Source organism: Vespa crabro, chromosome 5 (genome assembly GCF_910589235.1).
Source record: "Vespa crabro chromosome 5, iyVesCrab1.2, whole genome shotgun sequence".
In the NCBI taxonomy this organism is placed as follows: domain Eukaryota; kingdom Metazoa; phylum Arthropoda; class Insecta; order Hymenoptera; family Vespidae; genus Vespa; species Vespa crabro.
Window position 1 is genome coordinate 7,815,263 of NC_060959.1, and position 19,491 is coordinate 7,834,753.

General features: G+C 27.8%; 1 protein-coding gene across 3 annotated transcripts in view; it reads right to left on the reverse strand.

Annotated features, from left to right (window-relative positions):
• LOC124424225 (serine-rich adhesin for platelets) overlaps positions 1-19,491 on the reverse strand; it is a 113,130-nt gene that overhangs the window by 25,007 nt on the left and 68,632 nt on the right. For all 3 annotated transcript variants that reach the window (XM_046962988.1, XM_046962990.1, XM_046962989.1), the window contains one exon: positions 11,160-11,235. In XM_046962988.1, coding sequence (XP_046818944.1) covers positions 11,160-11,190 — 31 coding nt within the window. In that variant the 5' untranslated portion in view covers positions 11,191-11,235. The remainder of the gene's footprint in view (positions 1-11,159; positions 11,236-19,491) is intronic.

Genomic DNA, 19,491 nt, shown 5'->3' on the forward strand with positions numbered 1-19,491 from the left:
ACGTAGGTATATTAAACAAAAATAAAACAAAAATCGAAGACTGGAATCTAAGGGCAGAAAGAATCCTTTACGATTGGTTTATGAAAGAAGAAATAATGTCGGAGGAATGATTTATTATTACGAGCTCCAGGAATGTAATAAATGCTCAATCGTTTCTCTTTGATATTTCTACGATTTTTGTACGAAGAAATCGAAAAAGAGATAGACAGGTACAGATAAACGCACAGAGAGAGAGAGAGATAGAGAGATAGAGAGAGAGATAGAGAGAGAGAAAGAGGGCGAAGAAGAGAGAGAGAGAGAGAGAGAGACTGTAACGTGTACATATACATATACATACAAACACATACACACACACATACATACATACATACATATGTATATGTATATATAACTATTCTGAAAGTAAATGTAACACGAAGAGAACGCTCGAGGGCGTTCCCAACTGCACGATAGTCGATTTGATTGCCTTGGAAAATGACGCGCAACTACGTTAAATAACGCGGAACTAGATCCCAAAGCGTCGTCCCTTTCAAGGCTAACTTTCTACGCCGCTAATTACATTTAAGGTCACTATGGGATTTAATCGTTTACTCAAAATCGAAACCCATCAAGACGATTTTCTCGTTAATGTTCAAATAGCTGTAACTTTTATATACTTACATATGTTATTCCTGAAGAGATTAATTTTAGAGAAATAATAAACCGAATGGATTATGCTATTTGATGAATAATTCTTTAATAGTGACAAGACAGCATTGATAAAAATAATATGTGTGACAATTTTTTTTTTTTTTTTTTTTTTTTTTTTTTTTGTTTCCTTTTTATGAAATCACCTAATAATTTCGATGATAATAATTATAATACTTTTGATTTCATCAATTTAATATTGTATTTTATGTAGAATGGTATAGAATCTTTTCAAATATATATATATATATATATATACACACGAGATGCAGAGCTTTTTAGATACGACTTGGAAATGTCTTGTTCGATTTTCGATGGAATGATAGTACATTCGCATTTCCTGTAATATATCTTACTATCAGCACGAAAGAGAGAGAGAGAGAGAGAGAGAGAGAGAGAGAGAGAGAGAGAGAGAGAGAGACAGAGAGAGCATACCAGAGGAGAGAAATGGTGATTTAGGGTTGCTGAGTAGCTCTCGATCTTGATTGATTATGTAAAAGCAATCTCCAACGTGTAATCCATACTCTGACAAATCACCACACGGCTCAGTACGATTGCCATAACGTTCAATTGTCCTAAAATGCGAGAATGTTCAACATTCTGGCAATCAACTACGTTCAACTCCATTGTAACATCCCGTGTCAATCAACGAGCTAAGCTATGCTTTCTAATTCGAAATGGGTTTAAGCGTTCTAGAAATCCTTACCCGCATGTGAACTAAACAAACTTCTATCGAAGTTCGACTATTATTACTACTACTACTACTACTATTACTACTACTACTATTACTTTGAGAGTTTAACTCGTAAAGAAACAACGTCAGAGAGATCGACCCACCGAAGTTTGAAAACAGGTTTTTTCTTTCTTTTATTTTTGTATTCATTAATATTTCTCCATGACATTGTTTATATGCCAAAGTCATTTCATTGATATATAACTTATTAATCTCTCTCTCTCTCTCTCTCTCTCTCTCTCTCTCTCTCTCTCTCTCTCTCTCTCTTTCTCTTACACACACACACACACACACAAACAGAGTTACGATCAATAAACACAAGTAAATATTTTATTTATTATACATACAAGTATAATTTTATATAACTTGTATATTTTTTTTTGAATTATACATTTCTTTTTTATATTGTAATAACTAATTATAAGAATATATATATATATATATATATATGTGTACGTGTGTGTGTGTGTGTGTGTAATAATTAACACGGATCAAGTTATATATTTGCTACACGTAGTATGAGATTTTGCAAGTGCAAAAAAATTAAATTATCCCACGTACAGGAAGGAGGAAAATTTTTCTAAATGATCTTGAAAAGCAATTAATTTTATTCGAGATTTTTTTACGTTGGGCAAGCTCCAAGAGCTTGCAGCAGTTTTACAATCTGAAGGAAAAATTAACCTAGGAAAAGTTCATGAAAAAGAAAATGTCATTGATTTTTGTAATCATTTAGGAACTTTTGACGGATACTGTACGAACGAACGTACGTATTAATGCATATAAAGATAGTAAATGGATGCGTATATAAATGCATTATAATTTAATTTTATAGCAATTGCATTATTTTTCGACGTAATTAACTTCTATAAGAATTCAATCGATCCAATCTCGAATAGATCAAATAAATTCAAGTTATTGAAAAAAAAATAAAAGAAAATAAGTAAAGAAGAAAGAAGAAAAAGGAGAGGGAGAGAGAGAGAGAGAGAGAGAGAGAGAGAGAGAGAGAGAAAAGAAAAACCTATAAATACTATCGGAGAAAATGTTCGTGAAAGACAAACATAGAACGTCTTTTCAACTTCCTTCGGTACTCGAAAAACGTCGCTCAATCGGATCCTACTGTCAAGGAAGCTGATTCGTCGTGGTATTGTCCGACAAGGAAGCCGTAAAATCGAGGTGGGTAGCATTGATCGTCTCATTCTCAGGCTGTCTAAGACAGCGAAGGATTTATTAGATCGTTTATGTGTCCATATGTTAGTTCGACTCGAAAAGAATTGGATCGATATTGCCTTCGAACATTTTTCTGTTTTTCAAGTGCAAGACACATCCTTTATATAGTATATATATATATTTTTTTATATACTATATATATATATATATATATATATATATATATATATATATAGACACAAACACACACACATGTATATATGTACATAGTTCTGTAAAACATTTATTCTCACGTACTATCTCTGTATAAACAAAGAGATCGTATTTATTTAATAAATGTGGCCTCGAATGAAACTCTCAGAAAATGTAAAAATAATTCTAACAGTATGATTACAAAAAAAAAAAAAAAAAAACAAAGAAATTCTATGACCAAAAAGGAAAAATTTATTTCGAGGTAAAAAAAAAATAAAAAAAGAAAAAAAAATTAAAAAGGAGAATCAATTTGGCAAACAATATAAATTTTTCTATCTATCTTTTTAATAATTTATATATTCACAATCAAGATCACCATAAGATATATATGTATATGAGAAGAAAGGAATGCTTTTTTTAATAAATACAGGTTTCAAGAAAAAAAAAAAAAAAAAAAAAAACTCTGTCGTATTGCAATAAGAAAGAAAGGAAGAATTGCAAAAAGAATTTCTTTCTGTTTCTTTCCTTTTTTTCTTTCTTTTTCAACGAATACACGTTTCAAAGAAACCTATCATATTGCCATAAAAAAAAAAAAAAAAAAAAAAAAATTCTTTTCTTTCAATGAATGAAACTTTCATAGAAATCTGTCGTGCTGCAATGATGATAATAATAATAATATTAATAAGAAAAAAAAAAAAAGGAAAAAAAAAACAAATACAAAACAATACAAAACCAAAAAGAAAAAAGACAGAAAGAAAGAAAGAAAGAAAGAAAGAAAGAAAGAAAGAAAAAAGATTATTAGACGTCAAGAAAAAAGCATCAAAATAAGAAATAACGGAAGAGGGAGTTGAAAGGTTGAATGAAATATATAAAGAAGACAAAAAAAAAAGGAAAGAAAAAAAAGGGAAAGAAAGTAAAATAGAAATACAAAAGAGAATAAAACAAAAAAAAAAAAAATAAGGTAGAAGAAAATTCTAATTTGATAGAAAGAATTCGTAGGTACGATTAGTAGCAGTGTTGTGGTTGGTTTGTAGTACCGTACTAGCGAATGAACGATATCAAAGCTCACCACTACGGTTTCCTATCTTGGTAAAGGATATCACTAGTTTGTGCGGCTACAGTGCTTGCGGCACATCGCCAACTGTGAAACCAAGCGAGTAACCGATCTATAGTAGTCTCTCTCTCTCTCTCTCTCTCTCTCTCTCTCTCTCTCCCTCCCTCTTTTCCTACCTCCTACTCTCCTTTCCTCTCTTTCTTCCCTTTCTATCTTCTTTCTCTCTCTTCTCTTTGTCCTACAAGGAAGTTCTCAAGAAGAATGCTACTGATAAAGTTTCGAATAAAGCGGGAAAGAGAGATAGATAGATAGATAGAGAGAGAGAGAGAGAGAGAGAGAGAGAGAGAGAGAGAGAGACAGAGAGAAAGAGAGAGAATTTTAAAAAGAAAAAAATGTTCAAGCTCACTTCACTATGAAATATGTAATATTTTAGTAATATTATATTACTCTCAAAGAGATCTCATTTACATTGGATATCAGTTACCTTGGATTCATATTTCATATTTAAAAATAAAAATATTTTTCTCGGTTTTTGAAAGCAATTTTTCATCGTTTTCTTTTCTTACCTTCAATTTCTCATGATTTATGTTTCGTATGGATAAGTTTTGATCGAATGAAACGTGTATATATGTATCTGTGTGTGTATATGTGTGTGTATATATGTATATATATATATATATATATATATATATATATATATATATATATATAAACATATCATATAACGTAATTTCATTGGTTGATTGAATGATCGATGTTGAATTTAATTCGTTTAATCTTATAATATAATATAATATAATTATTATATTGTTATCTTTTTAATATAATTATAAAGATAATATCGTCATCGTGGGTTAAGAAATAAATTGTGAAACAATGATTTTACAATGAAACATAGAATTCATTATATTTTATCGAATTAACATTATGATATTCAGTTTTAGTCAAAGTGAATATCGTGTCCTCGATCGTAGATAACTGTGTACAACAAAGAACTCGCGTTTAAATTGCACTTTAATGATGTTCTTTATAATTAACGTAAACGAAACGTAACAGTGTCCCTTATTAGTATAGCGAGGAGAGCAACGAAGCATCGCAAATCTGAAAAGGGATGACACAGAAATTTGTTTCGTTAAAGAACAAATCCTATTCTAAAGTCGAATATTAAGGATGTTTAATGTATTACGATTTGCGGTGTAATTCGTTCACTAATAACGTTGTCCTTACCATGATTGCGTCTAGAGAAGTATAATCTTACTGTAATATATATCATTATAAGAAATTAATATAAATATATATATATATTTATATATATATATTTTATGTGTAGTAGTATAATATATTTATATGAAATAAATTTCAATTTTATTCTTTTGAAGATAATTGAGAATATTATGCACGTATTAAATGATTAACGATTTTTTGGTGTAATTCGTATTTTGAATTTCTTCCTTATCATTAGTATAATATTAATATAATCATTAGTATAAAATTAATATAATCTAGTTGCAATTTGTTCTATATATATATATATATATATATATATATATATATATATGCATGTATAATATAATATAGTTATGTAAAATAAATTTTAATTTGTATTTTGTAAAAACCTACAACGTTATATATTGTAATATAATTTTGTCTGTCTTAGCTAACAGAAGAGTTTCGTGTTTACCGAACTAAAGGTAAAAGATGAGTTTTATAAAACTTATATTCGGTTCGCGGTTTACACGCTTGGCTCTCGAAGAGTTTCAAGAACTTTTCTCGAGTATGATGAATGAGTTTCTTCTACAAGCTGTATCACAAAATGTAGCCAGGAATAACGATGTGAAAATAATCAGAAAAATGATACATTATTTCTTATATGTTAACACACACACACACACACATACATACACCTACACACATATGTATTTCTATAGATCAAATCACTTTACAAGATGTAAAGAAAATGTATAGAACACGAATATATATATATATATATATATATATATATAGTACTTAAGAATCCTCATTGAAAATTAATAGTGATAATGTCTTGATATTATCCTTTAACATTATAATTTCTTTATTTTTTTTATTGACAATTAGGCGAATTTAAAGTTACATTCTTGAATTTAATGACTTCATAAAATAGAATTGTTAATTGGATCACTTTGATTTATTATACATTTTTACATAATTACATTCGTAAGGAAAAGTGTACTTATAAAGAGAGGGTATATGATAGGAAGTTTAATGCGCTCGTCGTGACGATTATGCGAACGATCTAAGTTTTCCCCGGACGTTCATATAAAAAAGTTTATTCTTGATACAACGGAAATTTCATATTACCTATGTATCTATCTATCTCATCTTCTTATACTCACTCTTTACTATTATTATTATTACTACTACTATTATAACTACTATTACTACTAGTATTGCTACAATCATTACTATTACAATTTTTTTCTTCCTTTTCTATTTCATAACTATAGAATCTTTATACACACGTAAGTATGTATGATCGATCGAGCTCTCTCTCTCTCTCTCTCTCTCTCTCTCTCTCTCTCGATATTTTAATTCCTATCGGTTTTATGTTAGTCCAAGAGAACGTGAGAAATATCGTGATAATGCGATTGCTTTCGATTTTGATATCGATATCTAACTAATTATTCACAGGGGAAAAAGCAAAGTTTCCAATTGTGAAACTTTTCAGATATCTATCGATATGTCGATTAATTATAAGAGTGACCTAATTCTAGTTGAAAAATTGAAAAAAATTTAATTCATTCTCATTGGATCTTATTCGTTTCATTTCGTGTATCCCTTTTTTCTCTGTTCTCTGTTTTCTATATACGAATGAATGTAGCTGGTGTTTTTTACGGATTCGCTAGTAGCCCATTCTTTCGAAATTCAAAAGAAAATTTTATTTCGTAAATTGTTAAGTTACATTATGATAAATTATTATGAACAATTTGATCGGAAGTAATGCAAATAATTATAGATATTTCATTTCGAAAGAATGAATTACAAAAATGATATTTTTTTCTTTTCTTCTTTTTTTTCTTTTTCTTATTTTTTTTTTTTCTTTTTTTTTTAATCTTAACTATCCGTACATAACAGCTCATCGGAATTGTAAATTTTGATATTTTATTTAACCCTAGATCATTCGTCATATTTATTATATTATCATATTTATATCCATTTAACGATCGACGAGATAAATTATTTTAGAATTATTTTCGAAATTTAATTCCAAAGAAATTAATTATAATATAAATAAATTTATTTTATGATTAATCGATCGTATGTAATAATTTTTTATAATAGAATTTTATATTCGAATTAAATAACGATTCGTAAAATGTAATTAATGACAATAACAAATTTTGGAAATTTAATTGGAAATATTGAATAAAAATCTATTTCTTAAAGTAAAATTTTAATTCGAACGATGATATATGTTTCTTGACAACATAAACTCAAGTAGGTACTCAAGAGAAGTACATTCGCAAAGAGGAATCGCGTGGGAGCGTCGTGGCATCCTGTAGTGTGTAAGTAAAAGTCAAGGATTGCGCCGTTCGAAGGTAACAGCTTCGTGATGATGAGCCTTATGATACAAACGATGTCCTCATGTAAGAGATCCAACCGTATCAGATTCATTATGATGTCTATCTAACTCCGTATATTTTCAAAAAATACCTCTTCGAATATCTCTTTGTAAAAAAGTTCGTAAAAAAAAAAAAAAAAAAAAAAAAAAAAAAGAAAAAAAAAAAAAAAAAAAAAGAAAAAAAAAAATTTTTATAATTATTAAATATCGTTCAAAATAAATTAATGAGAAAATTTCTTTGGACATTCCTTTTAAACGTTACATTAAATCATTTCGATTCTAATTTAAATGTCAATTTAAATCTTTTATTTATCCATTGCATTACATACAGTTATTATAAATATTAATATAAAATCAATATACTCACATTAATTTTTATAATTGGATATGTACATATATATATATATATATATATATAAAGTATTTACGTTGCAAAAAAAAAAAGAAATATAGTTTCTCGTAATATCTTAGGAAAAAAGAAAATAATTATTTGAAATGTTTTTTATCGTCAACAAAATAAATAATTTAAGATAATTTAAAGATCTGTATAGAGATATCTACATTAAATTTGTTTTATCGATCGATTTATAGATCGTAAAGAAATAATCCTTGGTTGCAACTTCGATCTAGTTGACTCCATAAAACATTGACGATACGATCCATTGGCATTGGTAAAAAGTTAAAAAGGGATGAAATAAAGTTGTGAAGTTTCACTCAATATATCGAACTAATATTTTGCGTTGCCAGGGCCATTTTCCGTTTTATCGATCGAAAAGGAGGGAGGAAGGGAGGGAGAGAGGGAGGGTGGGAGAGTGCGAGCATGGAATAAATTGTCTCAAGGCTTACCTACCATCCGTTCTACCTTTCCTTTCTTCCTGAAGGAGAATGGAAAACTTCATCCCATTTCCCCACTCCCACTTTCACCGCCTTCTCTCTAACCATCCTGATCCTCCCCCCAAAGGTGCTATGGAATTTGATGAGTTCGAAGCGCGAAAGTTCTCCTGAGAAAATTTTTCACCGTCCATGGAAACTTATCTTTGGAAAGGGAAGGACCCATCGACTCTCTATATTCTTTCCTTTCTTTCCCCCCCCCCGCCCCTCCTTTCTTTTTTCTTTTCCTTTTTCATTTCACTTCACAGACAGCTCTATAATACATATTTTTTAAGATAGAAAAGAAATTTGATGTAAAGAGAATTTGCCAAAAGAAAATTATTTTCTTTCTTTCTTCTTTTTTTTGTTTTTTTTTTTTTTTGCTTTTTATTTTCGTCTTTTCTTTTGTTACGTTTATCATAAGATCTTTATTGTGAAATAATATTTATGATAAATTTTTCATTACCGATGTGACGATTGTCTAATTCAAGATGATGATTCACGAAGGGGCAACGTCGAGAAAAAATGAAATTGAAAAATATTCGATTTTGATGATTTCTCTTTTTTTGTTTATCTTTTTGTCATTTAAGATTAATATTCCTCATGAATTATCATTAATAACAGTAGGATTATTACATCATTCAAGAAGGAAGGTCTTCGAAGGAGGGGCAACATAGAGTTGTTTCTTCATTGCTTTTTTACTCGGGACCGAGGCCATCGTTCGGTGGTATCGTCCCGTTCCTTATCGCATTCTCGATCGTTACGGTCGAAGTACATCCTAATTTTGCGAAGAAAAGAACGGAACTTCCTTGAGACTGCGAAACGAAATTTTCTCCGATCGTTCGATCTTGTCCTTGAAATTTGAATCTCGTTAAGATATCGAGAGACAGACAAAAAGGGAATTTTTTCTGATCTTTATTTTAATTTTTTTATTTTTTTATTTTTTTATTCTTTTTTGTATATCATAACATACGAATTTTAATATTTATTCCTAAACGATAACTCTTTCTCTTATTTTTTTTATTATAATCGTTAATAATCACTTTTGTCTCCTAGATCCGCCGATTACGGCCCGACACAGACATTAAATCGTTTTGAATATAATTATATAAAAATAATTTTCTTTCCTATCACTTACTCAATTATGTTAAATTTTAACTCAATTATAAAAAAAAAAAAATAATAAATTATAACGATAATAAAATATTTAATTTGTCGGAAAAAAAGATTTCAATCGTGTCGTATCTCGCACCGATTATAAGATATATTTATATTATCGTGGTAAAATATTAAGTCAAACAAAAAGAAAAAAATAAATAAATAAAATAAAAGATAAAATCACGTGTCTCGTATTGATCAGATGATAAAAATTTTAATGGTACTAATGTATTAATTTAGTAAAAAAAAATAAAAGAATAGATTTAGACGTGTCTCTTGCGATAGATAGTAATAAAAAAAAAAAAAAAAAAAAAAAATGAAAAAAAAAAACTAGAATCATGAGAATCATTTACTGATAATAATAAGTCCGTAGTAGCCTTGACATCGAAAATAAATTGGCCGGGAAATAGTACAATGATCTCTCTCTCTCTCTCTCTCTCTCTCTCTCTCTCTCTCTCTCTCTCTCTCTCTCTCTCTCTCCCTCTTCCCCCCTGCATCATCATTTCTTCGAGATACATTGCAAATCCGGGCCATTATTGTTCGATATCATGTTGCAAATCCTTGCAACGAACGGAATAATAATCGACGCAACGTCAAACACGACGTTGCTACCGAGAAACGATTGTTACTTCAAAAGATCGTAGTTCGTGCTTCGCGAACATGATATTGTAGGTACTTACTATTACTACTATATGAAAGCGAACTATAATTATACTCTCTATGTGAATTATTAATCATGTTTCTTATAAATGATAAATGAAAGGTTTTTCCATTCGAGTATTGAAATGGAAAGAAAAAAAAAAAAAGAGAAAGAAAAGAAAAAAAAAACAAATTGATCGACATAAGTCTCACTTTATAAATTTTTGATCTACTTTCACAAAATCGTTAATAGTAATAATAACAATAACAATAATAATAATAATAATAATAATAATAATAATAATAATAATGACGATGATGATGATTGATGTTGATAATGATTAAAACAGGATGCTGTATCCTTTTTGTAAAGCATACACGTATCATGATACGATCGCTAGAATTTGGAATGAATTATGGATGCCGTAATATATTACCTAAGAGGATCGATTCTGACGGCTATTGAACTCTCGGCTCGAGTACTCGAAAAACCGAAAATTTCTTTCCTTCCGACATTTACGAAGATCGCCCGAAGTTATGTAAGATTTATATAAGACTTTCTTTTAAATAATGTTACGGTTCTTCAAAAAAAAAAAAAAATAAATAAATAAATAAATAAAATAAAAAAAAAAGAAAAAATTAAAAAAGAAAAATCTTATCCAAATATATACGAAAATATTATTTCTTCACTTGGAAAATATCTAAATAGAAAATCAATTGATTTGAATAAAATTATGTTAGAAAAAAATATTATTATTGAAAATATTTAATATTTTGTACTATCGAACTTGTAAATTAATTTTTAAGAATAAAAATCATATAAAAATTATTAAATGATTAAGAAAACTAATTAGAAATTAGTCGTAAAAGGAATTATTTCAAAGAATGAAGATCATTTTATGTTTCAAATTAAAAAAAAAACAAAAATAACACTGTACTTGGTCATAATTTATATTTTATTTAAAAAATAAACAAATAGATAAATAAATAAATTTTCTCCTTTTTATTATTCATCACTACTTATATAAATAAAGTACCATGAAGTTATTTGTACTTACAAACTAGAAGAATGTTTACTAGTGCATTCATCGTTCCTCGCGTATATATGTATCTATTGATTCATGTGTTGACGTCCTGCAACAAAAATGGAGAAAAATATAGAGATTTAAACGCCGACATCTCTTACAAGTGGTATCGATGTAACGTACGAGAGAATCGATAAGAACTACTATCATCTCATGGATCTCTCTTTGCAATTACGGATTCAACTGTTTGTCAGCAATTTGCATGAAAAGATTGCGATTGGATGCAAGTCTTCGTAACATAAGTACATCCATATGTATATACGTATGTAATATATGTATGTAATACACGTACGTATATTTGTATATATGTACATATATATATATATATATATATATATATATATATATATATATATATATATACATTCTTACAAACTTTCTCGCATCGGCTATTACTTGATCAACATGGAATTTGTATTTCTTTCTTATTTTTTTTTTTTATTATTTTCCTACCTTTCTCTCTCTCTCTCTCTATATATATATATATATATATATATATATATATATATATATATATAAAGAAAGAGAGAGAGAGAGAGAGAGAGAGAGAGAGAGAGAGAGAGAGGGAAGATATATACATATATCGACAATGAAAAATAACTTTAAACTAGTATAGCCCGAAACAGCTATTTGTTGGTATCGACAAGAATTTCGAAAAACTTTTCGAATTACCGAGAAAGTTAGAAAACAATAAACGATTATTTTACATCGAAACTTTTGCAGAAAGATTAGATTACATTGCAGAACTTGCGAATCGCAGAAAGTTCGTTATATATATATATATATATTCAATGATAAAACTATTGTTGTTTGATTAGATTACATTGGTGAACTTGCGTATCACCAAAGTTTGACTATCTTGTATCTATGTGTCTGTGATAAAATCAATTATTTGTAAATATCATCAATAATATATTTTTCCTTTTTCATTTATAAATAAAAATAATATTTCAATAGGATTACATTCATTCGAAACGATTCAATGAATTTCATCGAATAAAAATGATCGATGAAAACAAACGTAAGCCAAGGAAAAAGCAATCGTTTTAAAATAATGTATGTAGTTACATATTTACATAGGACATTGGGATCGATTTTACATCGGCGATAAAGAGAATAGAGAATAGTGGAACGTGTAAATGTATGTAGATCAAAAGGAAAGAAACGCGAGTAAGAGACTTGCTCGAAGTTGGGACGAAGTTAGAGAGAAACGGGGGACGGGAGTGAGGGAGAAAAAAAATAGGAAGAAAAAACGTAAACGTATACGTATACGCACGTGTATACACACGGATAGAGACAGAGAGAAATAAAAGGGACGAAGAAAGAGAAAAAGAAAGAAAGAAAGAAAGAAAAAAGGGGAAAATGTATTTTTGTCGTCTTAAAAAAACCCTTTTAACCTATATTTTAACTGAGATGCAAAGTATTCCCCCCTCCTTTTTTTTTTAAGTTTCACCTGTCAAACTTTGATTTATTTGTACGTATGTATTTGAGTCGGACAAGAATGCTGTAGCTTCGAATTAAGAACAGAAAATAAAATGAAAAGTAAAAATAAAAAAAAAATACCAAAAGAGAGATCAAAAATTATCACATATGAATAATCCATGACTAACATGTAAATCTGTCAAATTTAATATCGACTTGGTAAAGATTTTTAAATAAAATTCGTAAACCCAAAGATTACGAAAACTTTAAAAATCCAATCGTCTACATCGAAATCGCTTTACCATCGTTCACTCAAATATTTATGAAATTTAAATTGCTGTTCGAACTATTCCGAATATAAGCTTATCGCTTTGGTAAAATGTCCTTTTTTATGACCTTTGAATGTTATCGTTTCGTCTCTTTGCTTCTATATATACATACGTATGTACACATAAGCAAACACACACACACACTTTTCCTTTTTTAGGAATATCAAGTAGATTATTTTTCGACGAGAGATATCTGTATATATATTTTTAGACATACATACATACACAAATTATATAAAGAGATTTTCAAAAGACTAAAAGAGTATCTAAATAGAACGTAAGCGAACTGGAAGTTGATCGGTTAAAAAATTTCTATCGTTGATATTAAACTAATTAAAAATAATTTCTTTATAAATCACTTAAGAGATCTAAATTTGTTATTCTAAAATATAAATAAATATTATGTTAATAGTATGGCACATGTGTTAATGTACAGGATGAATTAAATGTCCTTAGAAGTTAAATATTACTAATATATGATATAATTTATTAATGTAAATAATCGTAAATGAGGGACAGTGAGGGAAGGGGGTAAACATTTTCTTAGGTGGATGAAAAGTTCCTATAGAATAATTTTCAATATAAATAATTCTTTTTCAAGACTGTTCAAGCTTGTAATTATGTTTATAGTTTTATAAGCCAGATATGTTTTACAATCTGAAGAAAAAAATTAATAAATAAATAAATAAATATTAGGCTAAATAGTCTAAGAAAGGAGTAATTGATTTTGAAAATCACCTGAAAACTTTTGACTCATCCTATATATCAGAATTGTAATTTTATCGATATAGCAATGTCTTTAGAGTATACGTTATATATATACATAACATACGCATATACGCGGACATGATTATTATTCTATGGATTTAGAATATCCTAATCTTCTTACAAGTAAGGGTAATACTAATTAAAGCATGCTTTGTCCATGGATAAATGAAAAAAAAAAGACAAACTCTTTCAAATGCATGTTTTGATACGCTAATTAATCAGATTATAAAACTATTGATGTAGAATTTTTTAAATGTTAAACTTTCGAGGTTTGGTCATATAAGTTCAAAGATCAACGATTTTCAATAATTATTCATGTATTCACTCATACACAAATAAGCATTCATTGATATTAATATGCAAACACATATATTATACAAAAAAAAAAAAAAAAAAAAAAAAAAAAAAAAAAAAAAAAAAACGTTGAAATGTTAAAAATCAATAAAACAAAATATTGAACTCATTGTTAATAAGAGAATAATTACGAAGATAACATAGCAGTTAATATGAATGAAATGGATACTTTAGAAGAAATAAAATTATAAGAAGTAATAAATTTATTAAAAAAAAAAAAAAAAAAAAAAAAGAAAAAAAAACGTTGCATTGTACGTGCACAATGTTACGTATTAATGATATAAATGATGAGTGACAATAAAATCGATATTATAAAGGAAAAGTAATAATTTTTATCAAATTAATGGTAATAAAATTTTCATTGAAGGTGAAGACAATGACAATGATAATAAAATCATTATACTTTCATTATTGTCAATGAACTCATAAAAATTTCCTTAGAATGATTGTGAAAGTCAAGAACAATGTTTTTTATTTTCCCGTTATATGTAACAATTGGATTGGAGTAAAAGCGTGAGAGAACATAGACGAACTGATTACAAGAATGCGTAAGCGTATGCGTTTACGTACTTATGCGTCTGTGTGTATGTGTGTGTGTGTGTGTCTTTTATAGCCTGTATGTCCTGGCATCAAAGAAACAGACATGATGCGCTTCTCTCGCACGTGCGCTTTATTAATTTTTTTTTTCTTTCTTTTATCTCAACGTTAGTGGCGCTTTCACCTCGTCGTTAACAGCTAAAAGATGTTATTTATTAAAGCGAACAAACCGGAGGATAGAAGATATTATATATGTACGTATACGCAAAACCTTTTGCTAAAAGCTCCTTTTGAAGCCATTCTTCTACTGTGAAGAAAAAAAAAAAAAAATATATATATATATATATAAAAATATATATATATATATAAACGAAGAAGAACAAAAAAAAAATAAAAGAAAAAAGAGTAGAAAAAAATTTGACGAATCGAACTACGAATTCTTCATGCATGCAAATAGACAAGAATTTTAAGAACTTCTATTGAACAAAACGAATTTTAACAATATTTGAGAAATACTGTTAAAGAAAAGTAAATAAATAAATAAATGAATAAATAAATAAATGAATAAATGAATAAATAGAAAAAAAAGAAATATTTAGAGATATTTTTGTCTCGTCGATCGCAAATACTCGCAAAATACGCGCTTCTATTGTATTGTTCCAAAATACGCGTTCGCGAACAAACTGAAAGGACAGTACGAGAAATACAATACAAGGCATTTCTAAAATTTTGTCAATTGCGAGATAGAGGGAAAGAGAGAGAGAGAGAGAGAGAAAAGTTACATTCAAGTCTCTACGTTTTGATAGGGGTAGTATCAAAAAACCCTATGAATAGTCCCTCGTCATTTATTTTTATTCTTTCGATTCTACATAGAGGTACATCACATCGTTTTAGAATCATTGAAAAGAATATAAAGTAAAAATCATTTGATCTTTTCTAAAAAGAAGAAAAGAAAAAATAATAAAAAAAAATATGAACAATAAAATTGTTTATAATAAATTGTTAATAAATTATTAACAATATGTGGATAAAATAGAGAAAATGCTGTTGTTTAAAATGATATTTGATTCAAGTCTCTAAGACTTTTAGTTCTGGGAGATATTCCCATGAGAATGGAAAACATGGCAATTAATAATATAATAAAAAAATTGTATTTTTTAATAAATAAAATAATTTGTTTCAAAATTATTCATTAATTTATTTAATAACAATCCGTATTTGATTTCTTTTTGACGAAATCAGAAATTTAGTTCGTAAGAATTTGTTTATAAAAATTGTTTATAACAAATTATTAATTAATTATTAACAATATGCTGAAAAAAATGGATAAAAGTTTACTCTTTAAAATGGTACTTGATTCAAGTTTCTACGAATTTTAGTCCCGGAGATATTATCACATAATATTGAAAAAAATTGTTTTCTCGGTAAAAGAAATAATTTGTTTATAAATTATTTATTAATTTATATAATTTTATGGATCAGTCACAATCTGAATTTATTTATTTATTTATTTATTTACTTTTTTTATTAGAAAATAAGATGGATTTGATTCGTAAGAATTTGTTTATAAAAATTGTTTATAACAAATTGTTAATTAATTATTAACAATACATTGAAAAAATAGAGAAAATTCTACCCTTTAAAACGATGTTTGATTCAAGTCTGTACGACTTTTAATCCCGGAGATATTCCCATTTAAATTAAAGAATATTTACATTAGCCCACTGACCTATATAATTTCATTCAATTGGTTGGATGGCACACTGACCTATTTAAATTCCAAGAATTTACGCATCCTTACTACTACTATTTACTATTACTACGAACAGCTGTACTATACGAATTATGAATGAAAATCTTTCGAAGGCGATATCTTCGGAATGGAAAATCGTACAGACATGAAACAAATACCGTTTTCAAGCGTAATTTATCCTTTATTTATTTAAATAATGCAATAATATTGTTATAATAAAATCGATATTGTTAATAATTTTTAAAATTGAATTTTTTTTTTCTTTCATAATAATATCATAATTATTAATAAAATCATTAAAATTTTGATTATAATTATGTTAATCTGATTTTGTTTATTTAAAATAAGGGATTAAAAAATCTATTAATAGTCGTTAATGTCGAAATTGGATGTTCGAGACTTTCTATGCTTACCCTGCGTTTATTTCGCGCTTACTTTGCGCTTATTCTGCGTTCATCTTATGTGTTTTCTTTATATCATTATTATAACTTGGTACAAGATAAACTAAGAAATCATCACTCTCTTGTTAATATTATTTATTTACTACTCTTATTGAATTTTAGTCATATGCATATGCATAGTTTCTTAGCAATATTTAAATTAAAATGTATCTTAAATTAATATTTTTTCCTTAACACTTCTAGATGCGCCCGCACACACACACACACACACACACACACACACACACACACAAACACACAAACACACAAACACAGATACATATATAAAGTCTTTGTTTCATTGTTGAAACATTAGAAATCTTAAATCACGTCAACAAAGTCGTGCAATGAAGAGAAATGAATACGATTCACACTTATTATTATACGCTAGGAGCATGATTTAACGTAGCCACACACACACACACACACACACACACACACACACACACACACACACACTCACTCACTCACACACATATGGGTACATCTCTTGTAACATTAAAACGCACACACATATATCTCTTATTACAAGAGAGTGAGGCGTATATATAACAACAACACTCGTAAATTATTTTCATGCAACGCCAAAAGACTGCGCTTTCCAAAGTGTAATCGTGTCACTTTCGTGTAAATCTTTATAACAAGAGTTCCCGTAGTCAAAGCAAAAGTGTACTTACTACGAAGAAAAAAGAATTATTATTTTAAAGTAGAAAACAAAATATAGATGCATCTTTTAAAGTTTTCTTGTTAAACAATAAAGCTGGTGATATGAAACGTTTTTTTTTTTTCTTTTTTTATTGCAATTCATTCTTTTTTTTTTGTTACATATAAATTCACTTAAGCTCGTAATAATATTCTATTTATCTTTTTTATAATCTAACAATTGCAAATATAAAATAAATAAATAAATAAATAAATAAATAAATAAATAAATAAATAAATAAATAAATAATTCTTTTTATATGAAAATATTAGCAACAAAATAATAATAATAATAATAATAATAATAATAATAATAATAATAATAATAATAATAATAATAGCAAATAATTAAAAACAAAAGTATCATCTTCCATGTAAAAAGGATGTTTGTTTTGACAAAAAGAAAAAAAGAAAAAAAAAAAAAAGAAAAAGAGGTAAAAAAAAGCAACTATAATTATTTCAATAGATTAATTGCCTATAATAATAATAATTATTATAAAAAGCAACTTTAATCGAGTTCGATCACATCCTATGACTTCCTATACAATTTAATGCTCGCATAGATAACATACGCGTAGTAGAGAGATAATACAAGATAGAGATTTTGTAGGTCGATTATAGTTAGAGGAGCTATCGTCACGGTTATCATCAATCACCATGCTGGATTAGACATCAGACTGAGTAATAGGAGTATTGTATATATATATATATATATATATATGTGTGTGTGTGTGTATGTGTGTGTGTGTGTATGTATATATGTGTTCTCTCTCTCTCTCTTTCTCTCTCTCTCTCTCTATTTACTTCGAGAATGGTCAAAAACACGAACTAGTTTTAGGTCATTTTACTCGTTCTAGATCTTCCGAAAGTACAGCAACACGAAAAGGATCCTATATCTCTCTATTTGCGTAGCGAGGGTAGTTCGCTCGAAAGCATTCCCCCCGCCCATCCTCTACTCTCCATCTCCTCTAACCCCAGAACGAACATATTACCCGCTGACTTTTCTCAAGGCACGAAGAAATTATGGCGGATATTCGAAGCCGTAAATCTCAACAAGGTGGCATTTCGTATTCAGCAAAGTCCAAAGCTTTGTCTCTTTCCTCTACTACTTTAGTTTCCTTCTTTCTATCTTTCTTCCATGGTTCACTTTAACGCAAAATATATTACGTATGTATCTTCATTTGATTATATATTTGATAAATATATTTATTATTTATTATTATTATTAATATTATTTTGTTGTATATATATATATATATATATATATATATAGCAATATTTTTCCAATTAAATTAATTCTAATTTTTTCATTTTCTCAATTTCTCTTTCTTTTTTTTTTTCCTTTTTCTTCTTTCGACAAATCAAAAAAGAAATGTCAAAATATTGTCCTTCGTTTTTCTTTCTAAATAAGACAGTCCGCATTTCTTTTCGTTCGAACGCTAAATAAATTCATTTCAAAATCAGGATAAAATCCCAAAGCTACCTTACATGAAAGATAGATTATCCGATCGTGATTCCGTTCAAAAGCAATCAAATAAATCCGCTTTTGATCTCGGATAATTCTCACGCTCGAACGAAAAGAAAATTTTAAACGAAATCCAAAGATGTGAGGAAAAGAAGAGATACATCTTTATTTAGAAGATTTAGGTACGACAATTGAACAAAAAAAAAAAAAAAAAACACAAAACAAAACAAAAAAGAGAGAGAGAGAAAGAGAGAGAGAGAGAGAGAGAGAGAGAGAGAGAGAGAGAAACTAACAATTTTGCGAACATCTAAAAAAGAATAACTTATTGCTAATATTAATTTCAATATCTTTTACTTAATCATTATCATCGGATAAACAATTTTTTATCAATTTTTTAATTTTCTTAAAGATCCTCCGTATATATTTTCGAAACCAACAATAAAAGTCAAATCGAATTGAAATATATCATAGATTATCGTTCCAAGTAACCGAATTTTTTTTTTTTTTTTTTATAGAAATTTCATTTATTTAGAAG